This window comes from Canis aureus, chromosome 6 (genome assembly GCF_053574225.1).
Source record: "Canis aureus isolate CA01 chromosome 6, VMU_Caureus_v.1.0, whole genome shotgun sequence".
Taxonomy (NCBI): domain Eukaryota; kingdom Metazoa; phylum Chordata; class Mammalia; order Carnivora; family Canidae; genus Canis; species Canis aureus.
In genome coordinates, this window is record NC_135616.1 from 20,098,004 (window position 1) to 20,119,651 (window position 21,648).

Sequence of the window (21,648 nt, forward strand, 5' to 3'; positions counted from 1 at the left end):
TTTTTTTTAAATATTAGATTTCTACCTCATACAAAGGAATTTCTAGGTGAATTAAAAAGTCAAATGCAAAACAACAAAAAACCAGAAAATGTAGGATAATAACTATAATTTAGAGGCAGGAAGACCTTCTCAAAAATCTACAGTTGAAAATACTGAGAATAAACAACGTAAAACAAAAATTTCAGTAGGTAAAAACACCATAGACAAATTTACAAGACTAGCAAAAGACCAGGAAAAAAGAACGCATACAACAAGTTCTTAGTAATTAATTGGAAAAGCCAAGTATTTAATAGGGAAATAAAAATAGGCAGTTTAAAGAAACACAAATAGCTAATATACATAAGGAAAAAAACCACCATTATTTCTCATTAGTAATCAGGCAACTCATAATTAGCCTAAGCTATCTCTTGCGGCTCATCATATTGGTAGAATTTTCAAAATGCATAATGTCCACGATTGTTGAGGATGAAGATCTATAGGTTTTTGTGCACAGTGTTGATGGAGTGTCAATTGGTTTAGTCTGTATTAGGACTACTTGACTGTGCTGCATTAAAATGCAAAATGTACATATTTTATCAGGGAAAAAAAACATTGCACAAAGATTTTAGCACTTTGTACACATTTTTTTTCTGGGGGAGGGACGCAGGATTGTTGCTGAAGAGATCCAAATCACTAGGAACTACCTAGTGAAACATGTTTCTGGATGAGATTCATAAACCACTTTCACAAATATAGTTTTCAAGGCTTTATTACATCACACAGTGACAGTCATTTCAAAGTACTTGAAACTCATACTGTTGCCTAACTCAAAGACTACTTTCCAAAGAAAAGGAATAAGGCCTTGGCTAGATTGTCTTACATTTTGTGGTTACTATTTTGAGCTGCAAAAACTCCTTTTGCCAAAGGAAGAAGTTGCTGGCTTTTAGAAAATCTCATCTACTTTTAGCTAAAAGTCAATTTGAAATAACATTAAAATACTTAAAATGTCAGCCATATTTAATTAATTTCTCTCCACATTTTTTAATCCAGCAATTCCATCTGCAAGGGTCTCATTTAGAGAAATACCCCATGCAAAGAGATATGTCAAAGAATGGTAGTTGTAGCATTGTTTTCAGTAGTAAAAAACCTTGGAAAAACCAAATTACTTAGGAAATGGTTAAGTTAACCGTATGTCCATATTAAGGAATACTGTATAGCAAGTGGTAAGACTGATATAGGTATGTATCTATACTAATATGGTAAAATTTCCAAAGCAAGTTACAGGAAATATGTAACATATGATCCCACTTTCATGAAAACCAAACAAAATAGAATCTTAATGGAATGTGTGTATAGAATATTGGAAAAGACTAGAAATTACACAATAAAGAGCTGATAAAAGTTACTTCTGTGTAGCAAGGTAGGGGCAGAGCTTCCACTTTTTATTGGTTTCCTTTTGGTTTGTTTTGAAAAGTGTTTTCAGAAAGGAAATAGAGTCATGTATTACTTCTAGCAGAAAGGGGAACTTTTGAAAAATACTGTTTATATTTACTGATTGTGCATGTATAGAATGCTTATTATTAATGATTAAGGTTTATATATATTAGATATGACCTATGACTGTATGTCAACAATAAGTAAATAGTTGGGAGAGTGTTTGTTTACCTAAATGATGCAAATTTAAGTTCTGTGTTTGAATTTAAAAAAATAGTCTTTCATTCATTTGGATATATAGCAGCACAGTGGCACAGACTAAGAATACATTTTTTTTTCGATAAGAATACATTTTTATTTTTTTTTTTATTTTTTTTTTTAATTTTATTTTTTATTTTTTTTTTATTGGTGTTCAATTTACTAACATACAGAATAACACCCAGTGCCCGTCACCCATTCACTCCCACCCCCCGCCCTCCTCCCCTTCTACCACCCCTAGTTCGTTTCCCAGAGTTAGCAGTCTTTACGTTCTGTCTCCCTTTCTGATATTTCCCACACATTTCTTCTCCCTTCCCTTATTTTCCCTTTCACTATTATTTATATTCCCCAAATGAATGAGAACATATAATGTTTGTCCTTCTCCGACTGACTTACTTCACTCAGCATAATACCCTCCAGTTCCATCCATGTTGAAGCAAATGGTGGGTATTTGTCATTTCTAATAGCTGAGTAATATTCCATTGTATACATAAACCACATCTTCTTTATCCATTCATCTTTCGTTGGACACCGAGGCTCCTTCCACAGTTTGGCTATCGTGGCCAAAGAATACATTTTTAAACAGACTATTCCAATTAGCAAATTCCAAACAGAAATTCCCAGAGGCAACCTGGGCATTTTTTTTTTTAACCTGGGCATTTAATGATTAGAAAAGTAACAAGAAAGTATTGCTTACAGAGTGAATCAGTAGAAAAGTGAATTTCCCTAATATAAAATAACCTTTATGTTAAGCAAAAAGACACAGAGCTTAGAGGAGGTATATTGTATAAATGTTTTTCAAAATGTACAGTATAAGAAAATACAGTGTAATAATCATCACAAAGCAAATAGAGAATAGTGAAACTTTGGTCTCTTAAAATTCACTTATGAATCATAATAGGATGCATTGATAATTTTACAAGATTTAGTAAGATCACTTCCTTTGTTTGTTCTCTGTGTGAGTCTCTATCTAGAGCTACTATTGTTCTGTATACTCAACATTTGCTAAGAGTCGACCTTAAGTGTTCTGATCAAACACACACACACACACACACACACACACATAAAGGTAACTATGTCAGGTGATAGATTAATTAAGTTGATAGTGGAAATCATTTTACAATGTATACATATATCAAATCATCGTGGTGTGGATCTAAATATAAATTTTATTTATCAATTATACCTCAAAGAAGCCAGAAAAAAAGTCAAGTCAACAAACAGAAGTACCAGAGGATAGTTCACTAAATACAGAAAATGGCTTCAGTGATTTCCCCAAGATACTAGGTGTCCAGTGCAGTTTTCAGGGCCAGTCCTATAACTTTTTACCAAGGTTTTCCATGTCCTGATGCTTTAATGGGAAAAGCCCATTAGTGTCAGTGTAATCATGAGCTTGAGCAGAAAGGAATGAGAGCATAAGTGATATTAAGAAGTATACAAAGTTCACTGACATTACAAACGTCATTTATATACCACCATCAGCATCATCTCTTCCTGATGTTTTTCTTCTGCGATGGTTAGATCTGCGGTGACTCTCTGTTGCTCACTGGACACGGCTGCCATGCTAAGGGTTTCGATGGTGAGGAGTGCAAGAACAAATACATACTTTTGTAAAACTGTTGTTCTCAACAAAACGTCAATACTTAGGATTTTCACAACATGTAAAGTAGCTCAAGTAGAAAAGAAAAAGTTCAAACCAGTCACCAGATCCAAAATTAGCATTTTATTCAGAACGCTGGGGTCAGAGGTGTATCATTTATATTCTGGTACACAATACAGAGGCAAAGCTGCTGTCAGAAGTCTCTCCCGTTTAAAAGCTTGTTTTTTTTTCATTTTTTTTTTTAAAAACACACACTTAGTAGTGCCTCCAGTATCAGGCCACCCCTTTCTTTTCTTTCCTTTTTTTTTTTTTTTTGGTACAAATTATGTAAAACATTTGTGCTAAGAACTTTTCTCCCTCCCCAAACAAAAAAGAAAATAAAAAATAAAAAAAATTAAAAAATTAAAAATTGAGTATTCTAACTACAGCTCAACAATTGAATCAAATGTCACTTTGTTTTGTAAATACTTTATCCATAACGAAAGATATAAACATGCAAAAAACCTGAATCCATAGTCCAAATAATACATACACATGTTCTGAAGTTTCTGCACTTCTCCATAGACTATGCCAATAAAACATTATGTACACATACCATTTTTACAGTGAAGTGGAAAAAATACAGTAAATAAAAAAGTGTACATGGATTAAGACCAAAATGTATCTAACATTCTAGTTTATGAAAAAATTCAATTTTGCTACAAATTGGTGATATGAAAACTCCCTTTATTTGCAACCAGCTGCGTAAGTTTTAAGATTTTAGTGAAAAAAAAAAAAACTAAAGTCTAAAACTAGAAGTAATGTACATTTTCCAATCTCATGGTCTCATCCCCCAAGGTAATAAAATCGCTCCATGAGTTTTTGTTTTTTTGTTTAATTCTGTGTTTTAATAAAAGCAAATGCAATGTAACAAAAGCGTATTGAAGCATATCATGGTTTAACTTACTGCTCCCACCACAAAATATTTTGTCTTTTACTTATCGTTTCAGAAATCAGTACCATTAAAGCCTTAAACATAAAACTAATTCCAATCTGAAAAAGGTACAAAAAGGCACATAAAATCCCAGTGCTTCTGTACTGTAAAATTCAAGTGTAACTGAGCTCAGTGTTTTTCCAAACAGTATTGGATCACTGATATTCCCTCTGAGCCCAAATTGGTTTGCAGCCTATGCCAAAGCCTCCAGCAAGCACTGTGCTAGTAGACTACAAAGTTAAAGCCTAGCTTCTGAATGCTTTTTGGGAATATCAGTTGAAATTGTTTGTACTTGTCCAAAAAACCAAGTTCACCCTGAAGTTCAGTCATCACCTCCACCATACATGTCAGCAAGTTTCTTGAACCGTGGCCCCCAGTCGTTCAGGTAGTCATAGTCCTGCTCGCCACCACTACTTGAAGAATTAAGGGAGCTCAAAGACCCAGCGGTAGAGCCACTGCCTTCGTAGTCAAAGACTAAGAGGGAGTCATATGGTGGAGCTGTGGGATCATTGTCAGCAGCTTTAAGGCCCTACAATTTGGAAAGACAAAGAAAGAATGTAGAGAGGGTTATAATTTGCAAACCACAGGCAGATCCTAGGGGTTCCATGGGATCAAACACTTGTTTATTCATTTCCACCTGCAGACCACAACATTTTCAACCTACAGAAACTGGGGTTATCACCATGTTTGAAAGTTAGACAAAAACTACCATGCCTTTCTTCTGCAGGAAAGAACCCTAAGGAGCCTAGCTCAGTGAGGCCAAGACATACAATGGGAGGAGATTTAATTGGAGAAATGTGCTTGACAGGTGGTAGACATGAATGGCCAGCTACTTGAAGCTGAGGAAGAAAGATCTTGAAGTCTGGCAACGCATCTGCATAAAGGTGAACTTTTTTTTTTTTTTTTTTTTGCTTTGGAGCTTGAAAAAAGAAAAGTAAATGTGAAGACATAATATTTTATGAAACAAAATGGCAGCAGCTTGACTTCCATCGAAAACGAGAGAAAAGCACACACTACCAGTTTTCAAACCATCCCAAAAAGTCTCTCTTACCAACCATCCTAACCTTTTAATTAAACACCACATTTCCTCATGTGTGGTTGCACTACATGTATAACCCAGAAAAGCCAGTGCAAAATAAAATCAGGCACGTCTTCAGAAAATGATTTCAATGTACAAAACATAAATAATTTTAGAAAGGATTTTATTTATCATATTTATAGAATAAGCTACCAGGCAATTTTGCTAAGACTGAAAAATCACAAATTACAATTTCTCAGAAGTCGTAATTCCTTTCTGTGGTAGACCATGTTACTGTCCTCAATGATTCATTATCCTTTCCTTGTAGGTGGATCACATGCCCACACTACCACAAGTACCTCTCTGCAGCCAAAGTTTACTCCCTAAACCCACTGTCAGACTTGGCTACGGGCTGGCTTTGGCCAACACAACGTAAGCGGCAATGTAGAGCAGACTCTGTAAGACCTCTGTCTGATGGGTTTCCACCAGGTCCTTCTGGCCCCCTCTCCCAGAAGAATGGCCTGCCCCACCTGAGAGTTTTTCTCCTGCTTGGATCCTGAAAGACAGAAGACATGAGGACCCAGCCACTGCTGGCCCACAGTGAACACAGAATTCGGACAAGACGTAAACCTTTGTTATTATAAGCCAACAATACCTGGGAGTTGTCTGTTACTGTAGCCTTAGCCGGTAAAAGTCAAACAATGCACCTTCATTCTTTTTGTTTGTGTTTGTTTACTCAATTCAAGACATATTGATTGAGTATGTATATTATTATGTATTCTGCTTGGTGGTGGTGGGGACACAGCTGTGAAGAAGCTAGATCCAGGACCTGTCCTCATGGAGGTTATATTCAAATGTTAACACGCTCCCTTTTGCCTTTTCCCTACAAAATCTAGCAACTGCAAATGTAAGCAACTGGTGATTCTTTAATTTAGCACAGTCTAACTTGGGTCCTCACAAGAACTGGACCCAAGAAAGATCGGAGGGGAAATCAAGAAAATAAAGAAAATCTCGATAAGGAGAATAGGTATCTGAAGATAAATGCAGGTTTCCCGGGCTATCCGAAAGTGCAGCAATGATGAAGATGAAACCTTCCAAAAGCTGAAACAGCAGAATGCAAAGAACCAATCACCATTCAATTGTATAGGACATTTTCTGAGCATTTCCAGACCTAAAAAATAATGCCTCTTAGCCTCTCCCGGTGCCTTAGGACACATGTTGCTGACAGATGCACACGATAAATGGAGATGCAGCAGAGATGCTTGCAGACAGTTCCAAGCCATGGAGCTGAGGGTAGTTCCGGGGAAGGAGCTGGGTGGGGAGGGGTGCTCTCGCTAACTGGGGTGCATGCTGCCTCTCTAACAGCCCCCTACAAAACAACGCTGTACTCTATGTTTCACTTTTCACCGTTTTTCATAAAAGCGAAACTCCTCTTTGGATTTCTTTCGGTTAGTGAAAACAGGTACTGATGTCGGCCTTCCACAGAAAGGAAGTGGCGAAAGCAAATGTTTGAAAAGCAGGGCGCACTTGTATTAAGTTTTCAGTATGACCTTAAGTAAGACTGTTTTCCATGCAAAGAACAGAGACAACGGCCAAGGTCACGATGTTCAGGTCATCTGCTTGTATCATAATTCAAAATTTAAATAGACATACATGCAGAGCCCTGCCCAGTCTTTATTGGGTCAGCACCGAACTGGAAATATGAAAAAGTTAAGACAAATTAGTTCTAAAGATTCATGGCAGGGCGTCGAGTGTGTCTGGATTCAGTGGAGAGGAAGCAATGGCCTGTGTTTACTCTGACATAGGGATGAACAAGGGAAGCTCTCTGGTCTTTACTGATGTGTAAAAGGGCTTCAGGCCCTTCATTGCATGCTTAAGCCACCTAATTCAAGGCCTTAGAATAAGCATAACACTACTGGTAATCTAGTTCAGTACTCATGATGGAGATTCTAAAATATATCCATTTCTTCTATATTGCTTTTAGTTCCTGCCCTGGTTTTTGGATCATCCTTGTCATTTTTAAAAAAGATTTTATTTATTTATTCATGAGAGACACACAGAGAGAGGCAGAGACATAGGCAGAGGGAGAAGCAGGCTCCCTGTGGGAAATCTGACACGGGACTTGATTCCAGGACCCAGGGATCATGACCTGAGCTGAAGGCAGCTGCTCAACTGCTGAGCCACCCAGGTGTCCCTTTCCTGGTCATTTTTGAATTTGTTGCTTCCCTCCCTTCCCTCTCCCTGCCTCTGGAGGTTAAGGACATGCAGTCCATTAGAGATCACTCTGCTATACCAGAACACTGCACACTGTCTCAGGTTTTAATGATTATAAAAGATCAAAAAAAAAAAGTCCCTGAACTTTTCAAGAATTCTTACGCAAGTCACCTTTCTAGGCTGAAAGTTAAGTATCCTAAGTCCCCTCCACTCCGAATAGCACCGATTTTTATCTGAGAATAAAAGACGACTCTTATGGAAGAGGTATTATATAAATTCTGGGTACTATTTTGGTAATTCTAAAAAGATCACAGTCAAGTTCTAGGAGACTGAAAATGACAGGCACACAACCAGAGTGAATATGCGGAAGAAATCCGGTGGGCCACGTACCCATCTGCTCCTCCCTTATGGGATTCCTTTATTCTTAGGTGTGGACACCATTTCACATGAAGTGTAATGTACTGTTGTCAAATCCACAAACTGACTGCATGTGTTTCTCTTTTTCCACCTGAGTTTGACTACATCTAGAAGAGTATGTGCCCGTTTCGCCGTTCCTGGAGGGGTAGATCTTGAACTCTGGATGAATCTGAACTATTTTCTATAGTTTGAGGTGTCTGTAAAATGAAAAAGCCTGTGGCCCTAGCTGAATTCTTGCTGAGCTTGTATTTATAGACTTCTGATCCTATGCTTTATGGATAAAGATATGCTTTTATAGGAGCTATAAAAACCCACATTCTTCAGTGAGGGAACACATGAGGGATATAAGAGGAAAGAGGGCCTATTGATTCCCTTACAGTCTGTCTTCTCTTAGCTCAATGCCACTTGCGTCAGTTCAGGCCCTCTTTATATCCTGCCTGGACCACAGCAAAAGCCTCTCTAACTGGTCTCCTGGTCACCGGTACTATTCCTGCTTCTTTCCTACAAACTACTAGTGGTTCTTCTCTCAGACATTATTTGAAGTTGCTCACCCAAGTAAAACTCTCCGTCATTGCTCTCCGTCACCTTTTGCAATGTTCCCCAAATAAGGGAGGGGTTCCACTGGGGGTGTGCAAGATGATTTTTATTGGTGCATGAGCACTTTAAGAAAATTACCTTTATTAAAAAATTAAATTAAAAATTGATTAAAGGTTTAAGTGAGGGTGCCTGGGTGGCTCAGCTGGTTCAGTGCTGCCTTCAGCTCAGGTCATGATCACGGGGGCCTGGGATTGAGCCCCACATTGGGCTCTCTGCTCAGTGAAAAGTCTGCTTCTCTCTCTCTCTGCCTCTCCCTGCCACTTGTGCACATGTGCTCTTTCTCCCAAATAAATAAATAAATAAAATCTTAAAAAAAGTAAAAGTTTAAGTGAATAGAAGAGGTGTGTGGACATGGAAAAAAACTAGGAGTTACTCAAATGCCTGACGTTTGGGTAACTACAGGATTAAGTTAAAACTCTTTAGCAGAGCATTCAGTGAATGTGGACAACATGTTCATGCACCTTTTCCATCTTAGCTGTTCTCAACTCCAGTAACCACAGCTAAATTATTCACCAAAATCCCCCCAAATCTAAAAATGTCATGTTTTTGTGTACCCTATGTTATTTGCACATTCTGTTCCTGCTAAAATGTGATTTCCTTTGTTTGAAACTTCCCCATTCATAATTTTTCATTTGACTGATATCCATCCATCCATCCATCATTTAAAGCCCATTAAACATGTCACTTCCACTGCAAGAATTTTCCCCCCAATCATGACTGTGGGTTATTCCCATGGTCCCTTTTACTTTTATTGCCATGTTTTGGTTACACTAGATTGTGACATGCTTTTCTGCCAAGGATGTTTATATTCATTTCATATCCTGCTGTTTACCACAGTGCCTGACATCCAGCAGGCACCTTAGAAGGTATGCCTTGGTACTGCTGTCTTGGGCTTATGAAGTTTTCACCTCATCACCTTATTCATATTTATATATGCTCCTTTTAGAAGAAGCTAGGATTTAAGTTTAAAATATATGTGGACATAAAAGTCCACATTCATATTATAGCAGAATTCTGCGACTTAACGCCAACATTGCTAGGTACCTTTCTGAGAACTTCATTTTACTTAAAGCAAATTTTTTGGAGGGAGAGGATTTTGTTTTATTTACAATTAGGTGTTCTTTCTGAAAGTAACTTGTACTAATAACTATATGATACTGATAATAATTAAGAGATTTTATTATGTGATGGGCACTATACTTATGTGGATTATCTCATTTAGTTCTTACGGATATCTTAAGAGAGGATTTTATTATTATCCTCATTTTATACAAACATACGAAAACTTGGAAATCCAAGAGGTTAAATCCAAAGACCTTGACTTTGTACAAGGTAACAGAACTATTAGGTGAGGCAGCTGGATTTGAACTCAAACAAATGCCCAACTACTGTAAGAAGCAGACAGAGATATTTTATTTTAAAGAGGATAAATAAATTTATTTAATATGAGAAAAAAGGCAAAAGTTCTAAGCGTTAGCAGTTTTGTGCAAGTTATTTTAGAAGCACTTTCCCTAAGTTTTTAAATACCAGTCAAAAGTTGACCTTTTTTTTTTTTTTTTTTAAAAGTTGATCTTTTAACAGAAATATGTCCTTGGTTTTTATATTTCTGAGATAAAAAAAATATGTAAGATTAGTGAAATTATTGGAGGTATGCTAATATCTACAGTCAGGCTGAGATTAAATGAATTTGTTTCAACGTTTCACCCTCTGAAGGTCATACTTAAAAACCTCAAAATAGAATGAAATTCTGTAGTTGAAATTTAAAATGTGTGATTTGTTTTACTCTATCTACCAGGGTAGAAATATGTCAATATGTCATATTTTTGATATTCAAGGCAACATGCATTGATTATTTAAATAAACAAACTAGAAAAATGTTCTCATGAGGTTACTTATTCCTTACATTACAAAAACACTCCAATTATAATTACACCATACTATTCTTCCTTTGGAACATTCGGTACTGTGCTAAATCAAATAAGACCTGGGGATAAAGAAATCTGTTTGCATTTTACATGTACTTGTAAAATATGCTTGAATTCTTTCTAGGTGCCCTCAACTGTTTTAAAACTTTATATGTATTTATTTTTATCTGTCCAGTTATAGAAAGATATTAAGGAAGTCTTCATGGGCATCTTAGATGGAAGAATCTATATGGTGTATTTGAATGTTACCTGATTTAGGCCTTTTGACAGTTTCAATCCCCTGAATTGTTCCATAGACCTGACCATCTCATCCCTAGACCCTCATTTTAGTTTCTTCTGTGACAAAGGTAGGGAATTTCTAGTGTGAATGTTTGGTCTTCCATCTCGTCCACATTTCGCTATCTTACAATTACATTCTTCATCTGGAGAAACATTTCCAAATGTGATGCTTTGGTCCATTCATGTACTTGCCAAAGCAATGTTCCCCACACTGCCCCCCAGGACGTGCACCTCTTCCTCTGAAGGCAGAAGGGAACCCTGGGATAGGGGTTATGAAGGAAGGTGAGTCCTGGGTACGATGGGATGCCACTGGATGGTGCTTACTCTAAACTCTGTGTGCTTGACCTTTTTCGGGTCGGTAAAAATGAAGGAACTAACATCTAGAAAAAGAGGGAAGGGGATACTATGCAGAAAGGATAGCATGGGAACAGGTGCTGACGTGGAATCACAAGCTGAGCCCAGGAGGTACAAGTAGATTCCCTCTCCTTGGTCTGTAAGATGCAAATTTGGGGTGGGGTAGGGGGCAGGGGAAGGGCACTGAAATGAAACTGTAAAGCCAAGAAAGGATTACATGTAATGGGCCTCCCATGTCTGGCAAAGGTAGGCTTTGGATACCAGAATGTTTACCTGGTACAAAGACTGTGCTTGCAGCAAGGCAGGGAGTACACACAAAGAGAATCCAGATCTAATCTATTTTCTTTCTACATATTACTCGTTCAAATATGTACACACAGGAGATGTTCAATAGTTATTTGCTGAATGAATGATCCTAAACCAAGCTCCAGATCATTTCAAAATGAGCCATTTTTAGCGAATGCAGACAATTCCCAAATTATGAACTGACTGCATTCTAGAAGTTAATTTGCAAGTCAGTCGTTTGGCAGCAAGTTTTTCGTTTAAGTATTGAAACATGTTCGTTATGGTCTCAAGCTACTTTTTAGGCTGTGTACTTTTTAGGCTGAGTACTGTTCTAGGAAAAGGAAATTGCAAATGGAAATTGTGACTGTAACTCTTTCTTCTGTGGCATTGGAGGTGCTGGGTAACTGAATCTTATTAATTAGATACGCTTCTCTACCTACTGAAGAAAATCCAGTCTCTGTAGAAAAGATGAGTGTGCACACACAAACACACAGCATACACTAAAACAACAACTTAGAACCAACCAATATCCTCATTTTCTTTATTTATCAGCTCCAGTAGAATAAAGGCCCCAGACTTGGGCCCTGATGAATCCTAATCAACTGCAAGGTGGGTGATGCTCATTGTTTGATGATGCCCTATACACCTGCCACAGTATTTGGATTCCTTAAGGCAACAACATCTGAGAGCTAGATCACATACTAGATGCTGAGGTTACTCAAAGATGAACAAGAAATTGTCCCCATGCTGGAGAGAAGGTCCATGCTCACATAGGAGAGAGAAACATTGACAGTCACACTTCCATGGCCAGGGCTATCATGCAGGAAGTGTCTTGTTAACCGTTCCCAGGGGGATCAAAGAAGGCCTCACAGAGAAGGCAATGTTTGAGGCGAATCTGAAGGCTAAGTGGGTGTTTCACTGATGGTTAAGAAGCTTTGCAGCAGTTACATTACAGTCAAAACTGGATACTTTTGAGGAACTGCAAATAGTTCAGTGGGGCTGCATCAATGGAAGGAAATGTCATAGGGGAAGAGGGCAGGAGTCAGATTAGGACTACAATCTTATACATGACATTAAATGCTTCAACCTTGTCACTGAGAGAAGAATAATGCTGTAGATGGAATGGAATCCCATGGAATACAGACACTTCAGGGAACAAGCAGGAACATTCAGTTAAGTATCTGTTGAATTACACTGAAGCTAAAATTCTTGCTTTAAGAAAGTCCAGCTCCTGCACCTCCATTCAAATGATTCATTATATCTCGAAATCCAACAACCGCAAGAATAACTGAACAATTTCTCATGACAACAAATGTGAAATGAGAAGTTAAATTATCAGGCACTCTTAAATATTGAGAAAAATCTAGTCATAGATATAAATTCCTGCAAATCCCCTAACCAGGTCACTATACATATAACTGGTAAAGTCAGGGCATATTTTTGTAGATAAAGGAGTTATTGGCACTCTGTTGTTTGGCCTTCCATCTGCTTTCAAATCATGACTAAAACAAATTAACCTATTACCTGTTTAACAGAAGTGAATGTGTATGTTCAGAAACTAGCATGCATGTCAGGAATAGACAGTAATGAAGCATCGTAAAGGGAGATAAATACTTGAAGCTTGTTTCAAAAGATTTTTTTTTTACAAACTATAACTGCATCTAAAAACCTAGACTACTCTCTTTCACCATACACAAAGATAAACTCAAAATGGATGAAAGATCTAAATGTGAGACAAGATTCCATCAAAATCCTAGAGGAGAACACAGGCAACACCTTTTTGAACTCAGCCACAGTAACTTCTTGCAAGATACATCCACGAAGGCAAGAGAAACAAAAGCAAAAATGAACTATTGGGACTTCATCAAGATAAGAAGCTTTTGCACAGCAAAGGATACAGTCAACAAAACTCAAAGACGACCTACAGAATGGGAGAAGATATTTGCAAATGACATATCAGATAAAGGGCTAGTTTCCAAGATCTATAAAGAACTCATTAAACTCAACAGCAAAGAAACAAACAATCCAATCATGAAATGGGCAAAAGACATGAACAGAAATCTCACAGAGGAAGACAGAGACATGGCCAACAAGCACATGAGAAAATGCTCTGCATCACTTGCCATCAGGGAAATACAAATCAAAACCACAATGAGATACCACCTCACACCAGTGAGAATGGGGAAAATTAACAAGGCAGGAAACCACAAATGTTGGAGAGGATGCGGAGAAAAGGGAATCCTCCTGCACTGTTGGTGGGAATGTGAACTGGTGCAGCCACTCTGAAAAACTGTGTGGAGGTTCCTCAAAGAGTTCAAAATAGACCTGCCCTACGACCCAGCAATTGCACTGTTGGGGATTTACCCCAGAGATTCAGATGCAATGAAACGCCGGGACACCTGCACCCCAATGTTTATAGCAGCAATGTCCACAATAGCCAAACTGTGGAAGGAGCCTCGGTGTCCATCGAAAGATGAATGGATAAAGAAGATGTGGTCTATGTATACAATGGAATATTACTCAGCCATTAGAAACGACAAATACCCACCATTTGCTTCGACGTGGATGGAACTGGAGGGTATTATGCTGAGTGGAGTAAGTCAATCGGAGAAGGACAAACATTATTATGTTCTCATTCATTTGGGGAATATAAATAATAGTGAAAGGGAATATAAGGGAAGGGAGAAGAAATGTGTGGGAAATATCAGAAAGGGAGACAGAACATAAAGACTCCTAACTCTGGGAAATGAACTAGGGGTGGTGGAAGGGGAGGAGGGCGGGGGGTGGGGGTGATTGGATGACGGGCACTGAGGGGGGCACTTGACGGGATGAGCAGGGTGTTATTCTGTATGTTGGTAAATTGAACACCAATAAAAATAAATTTATTATAAAAAAAAACAAAAAAAAAACCTAAAGTAGATTGATTATGTATATAGAATATATGACTCCAAGGAACCCCAGGAAATTAGACTCTTATCAGCATATGATGGAAGGTGATGTAGAAAGAAGTATCCCACCTTGTAATGCATTGAAACCTATTCTGATCTTAGAGACACTGAGTGGTAGGACATGGCCAGAGAATGCGAGTCCTGCCATATAGTCACAATCGACATCAGTATGTATTGCTGTCTTATGCTTAACACTAAAAATTCAAAAGGAGGATTGCAGTAAAACTATAGGAATGATCAAAAGAAACAGCACAAACCGTTTTACTTCAAAATGTAAGTATTAAATGTAGCAGAACTCGTGGTCAGTAATGAAATTAAAGAATGCCATAATAATTTTGACAGTGGAAATCATATCTGTTATATTCAACAGAGAATTAGCTGCCTCTTACAGAAGCTCTTAAAACTCCTCAACTAGACAAGTATTTAAATCACTTACATAATATTTAATTTAGCTCCTCTTCCTACTAATCTCAATTGATGGAACTCTCTAGTCGGTGGGCAGGCACTGAATTCTCAACATTTGTGGGATTCAAAGTATTCAGTGTGAGGAAAATGAAAATGAACTATTATTACATTCATCAGTGCTAATAAATGAAATCAGAATGCACTATAATATTGTTAGTCTATTTATTACTTGTAATCTGGGGAAAAAAGCCTTTTGGAGATAGTGTGACTAATACCGATAATGTATATGAATGTCATTTACAAATACAGAATATTAATTAATTGATAGATCTGTTTTTTGGCCCATCAAACCAATTATATCTGTTCTCTGCTATTAGAGCCACATTAGCTTTAACATGAAAATAAGCTCAAGAAAATCAAGGGTGTTTTCACCAATGATATCACTGTATTCCAAGCAATTTGTGGTCTATGTACAGCAAACCATTAGCATAAAGTAAACATCCTTATAAAGAGAGGGAGCTAGTCTTTTCACCTCATTAATGAAGTCCCCGATGTCCCCAGGGTGCGGGGCTGCAGATCGGACCGGGTACTGGGGTTCGGCGTGGATGGGTCTCTCATCCAATCGTCGGATTCCTACAGGCTTGATGGCATCAGGTTCCACGGTATCAGGCTGCTGGAGCTGGCTCAAGTCATAATCCTGCAAAAGACAAAATCAAAAACCCATGGTAGATGGGCATAAAGATGGAAATTACAACCTTTGTTTTTAAACACATACCCAGAATGCATAGAAATGAGTGAAATTTAACATAATGGAAAAGTTGCCACCATGAGTTTTTCATGTTATGATTAAATATTTCTTTCACACAGCTCTTTCTTCTGTGCTTTTCATTTCTACAGTCTGTGCTCCATCTGCTTTCCTATGTTTCTCATCAGTTTCCAATGGAAAACAGCAGTGAGATGAGGCCCCACTATAAAATGACTAAAATGCCTAGAAGATGGAGTTGTACCATAGAAACAAAGGTACTAACTTAATGTGGAGTTGGGAACCTACTACCGTAACTTGGAGTGTCTTAGCGTATTAGGTATCTCAAGCTGAAGGAATTAAAAACAAACAGCAGAGGAGGAAAGCCACTCTAACTCCCCTCACCCTTGCCCTTCTTCCTTGAAACAGGTCATAAAACTCCCATGTGAAAGGTCCCCTCCTTGTAGTGGGAGAAGAAAACACATCCTTAACATCTGAGACAGGGACTTAGGGGCCACGAAATCTGTACCAACAAACCTTGTTAAACTAACCTTTACATCCCTAATTACTTCTCCACCATTTACTAGTTCTTGCCCAAACCTTTGGTCTTGACAATTCTTAGAAATTTCTTATTTCTTTGTCTAAAAGGCATAAAAGCTTCCCACTGTGGACACTTCTTTGGGTCTTCATTCTCTTGTGAGGCTCCCATGGACATGTAAAAGTTTAATAAGATGTGTATGTTTTCCCCCTGTTCATCTGTCTTTGTTAGTTTAATTTTCAGATCCAGCCAGGGACCCCAGGCAGGTCAAGGAAGACCTTTTCTTTTCCTACAATGTCTTTAATATTAAAAAAAAAAAAAAAAAAGACACAGATGTGTTTTCCTTTTCTTTAAAGTAGGGCTTGAGTTCACCAAGGTTTCAAAGCCAATCTTTATTCCTCCCTCCCTTCAGGGGTCTGGAGTTGGCAAACTATGGTCTGTGAGCCTCTTGGGACCCATATCCTATTTTTCTCAAAGAACGGCTTTTACATCTGTAAAGGATTATTTAAAACAACAATAGGAATGAAGAATATGCCGCACAAACTACATATAGTCTACAAAGCCTTACAATTAGGCTTTTCACAGAAGAAATTTGCCAGTCTCTGGCCCCATGGCACACGGCAAGGAGGAGTGGTTTCCTCTCCAATACAGCCCAATGGGAATATCCTAGAAAAATAGCTTGTCCACTTTCAGATAGGTAGAGTCAAACTTGTGAAGGATGCTCTTGGTACAGGCCGGGCCCTCGGAACTATTTTCAGCTTTAACATCAGCCAGATGCTAAAGTGAGACAGAAAGAAAGAAGCTGACTATAATGTGGAAATGCGTCAAAATTTTAGGTTTGGATACTTTGTAGTTTTCAAACCACCAAATTCTGATGATATAAAATTCTCCAATTTAATGTTGATATTTACAGGGAGTGTAGATTTTCTGGGACTCTTCAGAGTTCAGGCTTCACCTTTTTATCTAAAACCAGCTTAAGTGCCATTTGGAATATCTCTATAGTAGTTTCAATTTACTCAACATTTGAATACTTACCACGTACTGGCATTGGTGGAGGTGCTTTACATGTATTTGTGCATTTAATCCTCCGATCAGCACTTATTAAGTTTTATTATCCCTTTGTACAAGTTGAGATACTGAATCTCAAATAAACCAAGTAACTAAGTCCCTTATCCCAAATCTACTAAGACTCAGAGACAGGTTTGGATTCCAAGCAGGTTAGAGTAACTTTAAAGCTTAGCTCTTTGGCAGCCACCCAGGAAAGTGAGTCAAGTCCAAGCCACAAGGCCCGGAGTTAAAGAGTAACGGACTAGACAGATGAATGTGGAGGGCCCAGACGTGAGGGATGATAATAGTTACCCACGAGACCAAGACCAAGGGGAAAAAAGTCACTGGCATTCAGACCTTCGAGGTACCAGGTACTATACCAGCCTCTTGAGAAGTGTCTTTTCACTAATACTTTCTTTTTTCTTATTTTTATTTTTTTAAAGGGTTTATTTATTTATTCATGAGAGACACACAGAGAGAAGCAGAGACATAGGCAGAGGGAGAAGCAGGCTCCATGCAGGGAGCCTGATATGGGACTTGATCCTAGTACTCCAGGATCACACCCTGGGCTGAAGGCAGGTGCTAAACCACTGAGCCACCCAGGGATCTGCTTTCTTTTCTTTTCTTTTCTTTTCTTTTCTTTTCTTTTCTTTTCTTTTCTTTTCTTTTCTTTTCTTTTCTTTCTTTTCTTTTTTCTTTTCTTTCTTTCTTTCTTTTTCATTAAAGATTTTATTTATTTATTTGAGAGAGAGAGAGAGGGGGAGAGAGAGAGAGGGGGAGATAGAGAGAGGGGGAGAGAGAGAGAGAGAGAGAGAGAGAGCGAGCATGAGCAGGGGGAGTGGCAGGGGGAGAAGCAGACTCCCCATTGAACAGTGAGCTGAACTCAGGTCTCAATCCCAGGACCCGTGGATCATGACCTGAGATGGCAGGCGCTTAACCGACTGAGCCACCCCGGTGCCTCTCATTGATACTTTCTAACAAACCTGTGGAGAATGTTTCATTATCATCTTTTTAGGTGAAGAATCAGACTCCTGAGAGCTCGAGTAACTAGCCCAAGGTCACCCATCTAGACTGTGATTAGGATGGAAATCCAAACCCGGTGTGTCTGACTTCAAAACGTCCATCTACAATGTAACTTTCAGCTCGTTAAGACACTCTCATCCTGACCACTGTCCTGGAAACAATTCCTTTACCAAGAGATTCAGCTAACTTAACTGCTGAAGGGACTGAGGAGAAGCCCCTTCTCTCAAGAGTGTACAAGGGGACTTCGAGGTGAGGCAGGTACACAGAGCAGGACAAGCCAGCCTGGGATGTAAACGTGGTATGCTGTAAAGTATAAAATGCTAGGAGGAGAAAACCTGTGTTAGATTTGAACCTTGAACAATCCATGTGCTAGGGAGAAAGGACCTTTCTGGGATTACCAACAGCATGAGCAAAGACATGAGAATGCTGCTTTCTCTTATTAAGATCGAGTATTTCAGATTATCCAAACAAAACCTGAGTGAAAACATCTCAATCGTGCACAATTGTGCTCCATTTTAAATTTTATAGAATTTATGACCAATTTATAGACTATCTTGAAGACATACGATATAACAGATGTGAAGGCCTTTGAGATGCTAAAATGTCATACAAAATAAAAACAGGGACTTATTTAGAGAATTCCGAATGCTTACACACCAGAAGCATATTTTTCCAGGTCATGTTTAACTGCATAACTACCAAGCATAATAAAGTGGGATAAACCGTGAATAACTGTGCCTTCTGACACTTACTGAAGCTTTATATAGAAGAAAGGGAAAAACAGATTGTAAGTATACTGATAATAGTCAATAAATATTTTTATGCTGAAAGTGTAGAATGTTTTGTTAGAAGTCTGACTTACATGAAATTAAGTAATGGAATCTAATGTTTAAGGACTGTCTTTTACCTGGTGACAAACTCCTTGATACTCAGTGTATTACATGATAATTCTGTATAAGAATACAGAGAAATTTCCTTGGCTTAACTGTTGACAAAAGGGGCATGCAGACTTTGCTTGTGCTATTCCTTACCTGGAAAGAACCTGTGCATTAATCAGGCTGCTCCCTGATTTCTTATACGCTCCCTCTATACCCAAAAGTTACAAATGTGAATGCATTTTGACTGGCCAGCAGTGTCATAAAAATTTTCTAATAAATTGCCAACACTTAGATATAGGGATAGTTCACCTGAAAATGGGAAGATGTGGCAAAATAGAGCTTAAATTCTAATATAATTTGTCGTAGCCAATTGCAGCTGTCTCCTCCATGCAAGGACAGCATCTCCACCTCGCCTGCTTCACTTAGAGGGATATATAGAGCAGCATATTAATTTATAGTTTTTTATCTTTCTTTTGATAGCCTTTTCCTACACCTTAAGAACTAGAGAGTGGGAGAAGCCTTCAAAGGTCTGTAGTCCTGTTCCATCCTTTCCACCAGCAAAATGGCAAGCCCGTAGAAAGTGCTCATTAAAAAATGTGTCGAAAAAAGCCTGAGCAATGATATTCATGCCAGATGTTCAAAAGAGCAACCAATTTAAGAAATGTGCCTTGGATCACATTATACTCCATAGCAGTAATTCACAATGGGGAGGGACGGAAAGACCCCTGTCTTATCACTGAGATTCATTGCTCTGGTGAGTCCCCCGTAATGATGGAAATATGTCATATTCCTCAGTTGTGCAGATAGCAAAAAAAGAGGCAGAAAACCACTGATTTATGTAAAGTTAGGAACTGGGTTAAATGTGGCTTAACATTTCTCTGTGATGGTTTCTTCTATTACAAACATGGGATATAAAAAAACCTGACAATGCTAGGAAGTAGGCAGAAGTGTCTTCAGGTCACAGGGGCTGGTTTTCTGTCCATATCCATCTGTGTTGTGTGGCAGAGGTCCTGATCTGAGGGTCCAATTTTAAGCCTTTTGATAAGGGGTCACTCTATGCAAACCTCCTAAATTATACATCTTTACAATCCCATAATACTTTACTTAAACACACAAATTACAACATGTAGGATGAGAATTATAAAGACAATTACAGAGACTGAAAACACTTTCAAGGTCATTGGGTTCATGGTCTCCTGAAGATTACAAAGAAACAAGCCAAGAAGAAATCTTTTATTTGGTTCCTAAAGCTCTCTAGAGAAAAAGTGGATCTGAAAATTCTCTTATGATTGTCAACCTTTATTTGCAATGCTAACTTCCTAAAGAGGTCTAATTTTCAAAGGAAGGCCAAGGAAAATCTTGTTTTAGAATATTTAGAACATATGTTATTTGGCAACAACCATTAGAAGGAGGCATGGAATTATGGTTTTAAGAATATTCACATTGCAGGCAACTAAAACCTCTTTCTGGTCCATCTATGAGTTAAAATGTCTTAAGGGTGATACAATTATGGGAGAGTCAGTAAAAAGTTAGTTAGCAGCTAACACTCTGGTTTTGACTTTTCTTGTTAAATTCCACTGACTTGCAGTAATTTATAATTGGTTCAGTAAAGATACCACGAATCTATCCTAAGGCATTTGGTTATGTTTAAATAAATTAAAATGCTGCATCAGTATAGATAGAAATTCTGGAACCTAGGTAAAAATTTCAGAAAGCTAAAAAAAGAAAAAAAATTCAGAAAGCTACCTTGCTGATAGCATCTATAGAATCGTGTAATTGAATCTGTTTTAGAGAGTGACGAAAATACTCGTTTACTATCCCACAAGTATTTAAAGGAGAGCCTACTGGGTGCCAGATGCCATTTCCAGCTCTGAGTGAAAGAAGGAAACCAACTCTCACCTGGCAGGAATGACACTGGGTGCTTTCTCAAGTGGTACCTCACATACTCCCACCACAAATCCTTCCAAAGTAGGTGTTATTCTATCCCCCTTGGTTACTGCAGGTCAGAGAGGTTAATGATCCGTCCAAGGTTGCAGGTTGCAGACTCAGGTAAGCAGCGTGGAAGGATAAAACAGAGACCACCAGGGCAAGCGAATTAAAAATAAAAGCTGCATCTTGTTGCCATGGGCCAATGAAGAAATGCACAGGGCAGTTCACCGAGGTGGGAAACGGGAAGGGTTCCTGGTCCAGGAGAGGAGTTCAGGGTGGTTTATGCTAAGCTAACGAGGCACTGGGGTCTAGTACTCTGGTCTGTGCACGGTTGGTTAAAACGTGCCTCCCAGATTTTTAGGCAGAACTAGGATTCTTCATTTCGGTCCAACCAACAACAGGCAGGCCCGCTGCAGGAAGGGAGGCACCGAAAGGTCACGGTCCTTGATCAGCCTCCACTGGGGGGAGGAGTGAAGAACCCAGCAGCCAGCTTCCCTATCTCATGGGCAAGGGCTGGTGCAAGTGGAAAACTTTCCCTTTATAGCAGCAGAGGCGAGGAACTTTAAAATTCCCATATGGATAAGGGAAACATTTTTAATGTTTCGGGACTGAGGAACTGAGAGAAGTAAAAATACTGACATGAAAGTCAATGGACAAAATTCTGAAGGGAAAAAAAAAAAGTTCTCTGGAAAAAAAGCTGACGGTGGCACAGGCAAGAAACTCTTCAGACAGACACAAAGAGGAACGGAAGGTGGAGGAGGAGAACATTATTATCTCACCCTCTATAGCTCCTGGCATTAAAATA

General features: G+C 38.5%; 1 protein-coding gene across 1 annotated transcript in view; it reads right to left on the reverse strand.

Annotated features, from left to right (window-relative positions):
• Positions 1-3,379: 3,379 nt before the first annotated feature.
• Positions 3,380-21,648, reverse strand: part of CDH2 (cadherin 2) — a 213,419-nt gene continuing 195,150 nt past the window's right edge. Inside the window, exons 15-16 of the mRNA XM_077900337.1 lie at positions 15,219-15,383; positions 3,380-4,773 (exon numbers count right to left, since the gene is read on the reverse strand). Coding sequence (XP_077756463.1) covers positions 4,567-4,773; positions 15,219-15,383 — 372 coding nt within the window. The 3' untranslated portion in view covers positions 3,380-4,566. The remainder of the gene's footprint in view (positions 4,774-15,218; positions 15,384-21,648) is intronic.